Source organism: Egretta garzetta, unplaced genomic scaffold (assembly GCF_000687185.1).
Source record: "Egretta garzetta isolate BGI_Z169 unplaced genomic scaffold, ASM68718v1 scaffold1802, whole genome shotgun sequence".
Lineage (NCBI taxonomy): Eukaryota > Metazoa > Chordata > Aves > Pelecaniformes > Ardeidae > Egretta > Egretta garzetta.
The window spans coordinates 15,671-22,285 of NW_009258851.1; the positions used below are offsets into that span (position 1 = coordinate 15,671).

Here is a 6,615-nt window from a genome sequence, read left to right on the forward strand (position 1 = left end):
CCCGCCACCGGAATCCTCAGCTTCAGAGCCGAGGCTTTGTCAATCTTTTCAGGGCCGGGAGGGCGCTCGGGGTTCTCCGGGCCGCCGATGGGGATTTTCAGGATGATTGGAGAGGGGTTGCTGTCCTGCTGGACTTCCCTCTCCCGCTGCTGCTGGACCAGGAGATTCTGCGCGGCGTAAGCGTACTGAGACCGCACGTTGGCCTCCATGTTCTCCAGCTGCCGCTTCTGCGCCGCCAGCTCCTCGGCATGCTTGGCCCGGTACTCCTTGAGCGACACTTTGGCCGACGGGGCGTTCTTGCCGCTCTGCTTCTGATAACCAGCGCCATCTTGCTTCAAGGGATGCTCAGCAGCCGACGAGCTTTCGTTAGTCCTGTGACTCTGGCCAGTCTCCAGCTTGGGTGGAGGATGCTGGGACAGCCAGTGCCCAGGCTGGGACATATCCGCACTGCTCTGGTCGCTGGGTGAGTCCGCCGTGGCCGGCAGAGAAGGCCCTGCTCCAGCGGTCGAGGATGTTGACATGCTCATTAACCCAGCGATGTTCATGTCCGAACTATTGTTCCGGGAAATCATGTTGAGGATCGTCTGCTCTGACAGGCTCTCGTCTTCACCGTGGTCGTCAGCCTTTGACTTCGTGGCTGCTTGAGTGGCCTGGAATAAAAGCAGCGACTGGTCATTTCCTTTGGGCTGTCACTGGAGCTGGTTTGATGCAAGCAGCCCACCCGGTACAGCACAAGCTCTCATTTCAAGACGGATCCACTTTGCCCCACAACTTTGATCCCACTTTCCTTGTGGGAAAAGACCCAACCACTTGCAAGTGGGGTTGCTAGAGCAGTTGAAAAACCGAGGTCTCTACAGCGTTAACGCAGAACAGACGAACTCAAGCGCTGAAGCGACATTTTGCAGGCATACAGTGTTCAGACTTCCCCCCACGCATGCCCTTCAGATCCCGTCTCGTATTTTAACGCCAGAGGTGCCACACGGCCTCATGCACACAGAAGAAATCAGAGCCCGCGTTCTCCTGCAAGCACCCGCGGTCCAGCGCAGATTCTTACCCGCCAGTTCCGGATACGTTTAAGCCGGTTGGGAGTTTTCTCAAGGATCTGCAGAAATTCATGAGTCAGTTCTGCAGAGGAAACACAAACCCAAGCAAGAGGGTCAGAGGCAAGCAGACTAAGACTAATCCATCAAGGCAACCCCCTACTTATTGATGAGTGGAGCTACTGGTGAGATGGAGCTACTCCAGGAGGGGAAATACTGAGAACTAGTATCACTGACCACATTTAAACTCATCTCACTGTGCGCCTTTTGCCATCTCTGTTGTACCATAGAAGCTGCTGCTGCACTGGAAACCTTGGCAAGACCTGAAGTCCTGGAGTCCATGAACCGGCCGGCGGCCGCGTTTGAACGGCAGACCCAGGAACAGAGATGCCAAAATAATGTAAGAGCCTTTGGGGGGGAACCTCGCTCCAAAACTTACCATCTAAGAGCTCCAGAGTTACAGTGCCATCAACGTATTCCCACCAGTGCTTCCCGTCCGTGGAGACTGGGATCTCCCAGTTGGACCACTTACAAGCCAGGTGGATACAGACGCAGGCCACAACGGGAGGGGTGTACTGCAGGCTGAAGGTGGTCAGGTGCAGGCTGACGTCACCAGCAGGGAGAGAGAAACAAAAAGCCATGAACTCCCAAGCCTGAACTTCAGCACTCGCAATCGCCCACTGAACAGACGCTGTGCAAGAGGTGGACGTGGTGGGGGAAGTCCCTGCCATTCCTCCCCCAGTACAACCCTACTGTTACAGGCGTCTCTATCCCGCTCCACCGATTTGCTTGTTCCTTCCCTGTTCTGCTGCAGATAATTTGGGTCCAGGCAATTCTGTCAGCTCAAGGCTCTGCAGCTCAGGCAGGAGCAGCGAGGCACGCTGCCACCCCGCTCAAGCCCTCCTCCGAGGGAGGAAGCGAGGGGCTGGGTGACCTGCCAGCCCCCACCTCTGCTGCGGGCTCTGCTCAAGCTGAGAAGGAACCGAGACACTTCCAGGTGCAACTCCTGGGATGGCATTCAAGGAGCAAACTGGCCCTCTCCGGCTTTTAGGAAGGGTCTGGTCTTTCCCAAATGATTTTTAGGAAAAGCACTGAAGCTTCGGCTGTGAATAGGACATGCTGGAGTGACTCGAGAGCGCCTAAAAGGGAGCCTGGCCACTTATCAAGCATTTTCATTAGTAAATTAATCTGCCGCACGATAGCTCAGATGTCAGCACTGGGAGGTCTAGGTAGCACTGAGAACAGAACCAACGGGCTAAGCAAGCATCCTACTCTCGACCTGCAGGAACGCCAGGTCCTCTGAGCCTCAGAAACCGTGACAGCAAGCCGAGTGCAGGATTTACCCACTGTCACACTCGTGAATCGGCCCTTTCAAAGAGCGCTTGATGGGAACGGCGCCACTGAGCATCTACGTGCAGCTGCAGGATGGCATTATCTGCATTTCTTCGCCACGCTCAGGTTACTTAAACATTTTTCCATCAATGCAACGCGGAGATACGCATCTAGAGCCAAAAAGTCTGAAGCCATTTCACGGGTACTGTATTTATCCATACACCACGAAGCCAAACCCAGGAAATTCAGAGCCTTTCTCCAGTCTGCCAAGGTAAGAAGCAAAGTTGAGGTGCACAGAGAGCCTTAACTCTGCCCCACAAATGACACCAGAAGGAAATAGAAGTTAAACATCCATAGCTACGCCCGATAAATCCAGTTCATCACTTAAGCACCTTAATCAGGCATTTCATGGCATCACTTTAAGGCAAAATTGAGGCTGCCTGGCCACATTTCTTACTTCCTGCCTGGATTTCTTTCAAGTACAACCTTAACTTGTAATTCCTTGGTTTTGCAATTACTGCTGCAGGGATAAAACACGTTTCGAGGCTGCGTTTACCTGCACATTACTAACACCACCTTCCCTTTACGCTCGTTTATGCAGGACACCCACACGGTGCCCTTTGGAGCTACAGAGCACCTGCAACAAACAATTCTGCCAGCGCGCTGTGGAGGTGAGCAGGTAACACCTCTGACAGGCAGAGAGGAGAGAAACGACTCGCCCAAGGCCACGCACATTCCCAGCTTGGCCAGGGCTCGGAAGCGTTCTCCAACTCTGCAGCTTCACCTGTGCTAGTACCCAAACCATCTTGTTCTCCCATCTTTTCACTTCTGCAAGCTCTTTCACAAAACCACAAGATCTCCCGTGTCCACAACCTGGCCTGTTCCAAACATTAAGTCCGTGATTTGCCCGAAGCTGGTAATCCAGGTGATTAAATTTAAAAAAACCCAGATGTCAGCGGTCCCAACACGAGGGCTGGTATCAGCCTTGCAGTGAAAATCTAGTGACAAAACTACCCAGGCTTCTCAAGGTGAAAAAAAAAAAAAAAACAGGGGCTTTTTTCATTTCCCAGACTCCACTTATACACTGTCTGTCGGGTCACGCAGGCCAGCCAGGGCTATCATTTTCTCTTGCAATGCCTCACGCCTGCATGCAACTGCCCTTTTTCTCCCTTTATAAAACTCTAGACCAGCTTTCTTTGGGGTACAGACCGTATTTGTTGGCAATTTGCAGAGCACCTAGTTCAGTGAAAACTCTGACACCTAGGTACTAAGAACGTAAGAACTGATCTATTCCTTTCAAGTCTGCCTTCGTGGTCTGGGGGTTTGTTTTAACTTTCACAACTGTCTAACTCCCCATAAAAAAAAAAAAAAACCAGTAGTGAAGATCCTGAGCATCCCGTCTGCCTCGCTTATATGGCCAATTCTGCAGCTGCTTTTGACCAGCAGCTAGCAAGGAAAAAGGATTCCTGCTCTTCCTGAACTAAACTGAGCGATCCCCAGTTGCTCATAGGCTGACCAACGCCCCAGGGGTCACCAGTAGCACATCTCCTCCAGATAAGACCCTCTGTCAAATACGAATCAATTGAAAAATAATAACCTGTTGGTAGCCATGAAATAGGAAGTTTGCGCCAAGTCCTTGCTGGCTGAAAGAGAACAGGAAAAAGTAGGGCGTTAGTCTGCATGCCCTGACAAACATTACTCCACTTTAGCACAAGAACCAGGGGCCTCTCGCCACCACGGTTTGGCTAACCCTACACCACAGCTAAAACGATTTTAGAAATTACTGTACATAGAAAGCTTTGCGTGATTCAGCAGAGCCACAACATCACATCAGTCATTTGCAACTGCCTCTGTTTTGACATTCGTTACGGTTATCAGAGACGGACTGCAAGCATGTTCTCGGGCAATCCCAGCTAAACACCGCCACGTTATTTTCACAGCTCTTCTCTATCAGGCTGCGGTTACACGGCAGAGATGCCACAAGCACCCGACGTCTGACACCGCTTACCTCGCACTAGCTGTGTGCACTTCACCACGTGGGTATGAGGGTGGTCAATAGTGATCTCAAAACCTGGAAGAACACAGACATACGGCCATCAGAAAACCAGCGGCACACCCCCACGGATCTACGAACCTCACGTTTCCTGCTCCTGGGGGACAAGGCCTTCTCCCCTTCCCTCCTACAGCCCCTGCTCTCTGCTCGGAGGCAAGCAGGAATAGAGGAGCCTGTTTTCCTGTATCCAGAAGACTCAAGTTCTCCAGTCACAAAACCCGAAGGTCACTGCTGCTGCCAGACCTCCAAGCAGCTAAATGACTTCTGCGCTTGAAAAGACCTCACTGAAAACAAAACAACTATTAAGGATTTTAAAAATAGCAGGACAAAGCCTCTTACAGCAGCTGGGAGGAAGGAGAAGACAATGGCATCTGCTCAAAGGAATTTCTGTCACCCAAAAAGCTAAGAGGAAGCAGACATTTTCCCTTTGAAGGAGCCTGCAGCACTAAAGACAACTGAACTTAATCCTCGCTTCAGTTTCCTATTCAGTTTGGGCATTATGTTTTAAAGATGAAGAAAAAAAAATTCCAACCGGTCCATGTGTGCAACAGATTTGGTTCATCCCATGCAGAACATTCTAGAAGAACCGGGACATTAAAAAAAGGCAACTGGAAAACCAAGTTTTTGCAGAACTGGGCTCGCAGTTTAGCCACTGGCTTGCCAGACCAGTGCCTGCAACTCGTGGCCACCCCTGCCCCTCCTGTCCCCTCGCAAGGGAGGGACTGGTGGCACTCACTCTGAACCAAGCCAGAAATAACAAAAGCACTCAGTATTTTGGAGTGGAACGCTACCTACAAACTGTCTCTGAAAGGGAACGTTACGTTAGTAAAAACACGTTTTAACAGTACATTTTAGAAAGGAATGGGATACCAGATCCAACAGCCGCAGCCCTAAACATAGGCTCCGGCTTCTACTTTCAAGAAACCCCCCAAAAACCTGTTGCTGTTTCTTCCCCCCCCGCCCCCATGTTCAGCTATCTGATCAAAATATTAACTTTCAACCCAGGTTTTGTTAGACATCTCTCAGGGCAAACTGCTTCCTGACCACAGGACTAGAGCATCATCCAGTTCAACAGCACAACAGAAGACAGCGACCGGCATCCAAGCGGTACAAAACCTGTTGGGGAGGGGGGGGAAGAGACGAGCCACACTTCCACACTTTAATTTCTCTGAGCCTGACACAAGTTACACCTGAAAAAACGGATGTTAAAGGAAAACAGAAGGAGTGGGTGTGAAAAATAGAGTTTGTTGCCTGGGCTCTTGCTCTCCCACTGGCCAGCTGTACATCTGCCCTCCAGCTGTGGAGAAGACTGTGCGGTTAGGCTCTCCGCTCTGCGGAACACTCCTGGGTCTGGGATTCGTGTGGCAGCCCGTCCGCTTTGAAAAACTTACCCAGGGTTTGCAGTATTATGCTCTCTAGAATGACCAGGTCTTGGGCTTGTTGCAGGTAAGCCTGGGGTTGAGAGGACAGGCAAGTTACTCACGATGAGGCACTCCGTATAAAGCCTGCACATTTCTAACACCCTTTTCTCAGGGAGGCAAAAATAGCAAAGGGGAATCTTTATGCCGATCTGCACTGGGGGAACTGGCACAGATTCCCCGCCAGAAAAGAGAAAGCAGAGTGCTGGGGTGGACCCGCTCCCCCGCTAGTGCTTCTGCTAGGGGGTGGCTGCTTCGCGATCCACAGTGGCCCTCTCAGTCCTGGTCCCTCGCACTGCATGGGATGGCTATATGAGCAGTACAGGAGAGGAATTAGCTGCTTTTTTATTATTATTATTATTATTCCTTAAGCTTTCCTGGATAAAGCTGCCCCTTTTCAGCAGGGTTGGCTGCTCAGTTCCAGGTAAGACGGGCTGTCTCAAGAGATGGGGAACCAGCAACGTTTTTAATAAAATCACCGTTAAACGTGTGGGGACAGAACAGACCCAACCGTGCACACCACCTTCTGCTCTGCCACAGATACTACTCAATCGCAGCAGCAGCCAACATCCATGCCCTCCTCAGAAGCTTTTCACGCAGACATTGTTATACGGCAAACATCCGAGTCACATTTTCAGCAGCACAGCAGAGGAGAACAGAAGAGAAGTTGCCACAGAGCAGGAAAGAAAAGCCTTCTGCTGTACAGAAGCCAAAAAGCTCTCAGTAGCGTAAGAGCAGTCAAATTGAAAAGCTGTCACTGACCATCCTAGGA

At 51.0% G+C, this 6,615-nt stretch overlaps 1 protein-coding gene across 1 annotated transcript in view; it reads right to left on the bottom strand.

Annotated features, from left to right (window-relative positions):
- Nucleotides 1-6,615, bottom strand: part of CCNT1 (cyclin T1) — an 8,773-nt gene that overhangs the window by 1,433 nt on the left and 725 nt on the right. Inside the window, exons 3-8 of the mRNA XM_035889426.1 lie at nucleotides 5,817-5,877; nucleotides 4,381-4,443; nucleotides 3,970-4,015; nucleotides 1,480-1,643; nucleotides 1,055-1,125; nucleotides 9-650 (exon numbers count right to left, since the gene is read on the bottom strand). Coding sequence (XP_035745319.1) covers nucleotides 9-650; nucleotides 1,055-1,125; nucleotides 1,480-1,643; nucleotides 3,970-4,015; nucleotides 4,381-4,443; nucleotides 5,817-5,877 — 1,047 coding nt within the window. The remainder of the gene's footprint in view (nucleotides 1-8; nucleotides 651-1,054; nucleotides 1,126-1,479; nucleotides 1,644-3,969; nucleotides 4,016-4,380; nucleotides 4,444-5,816; nucleotides 5,878-6,615) is intronic.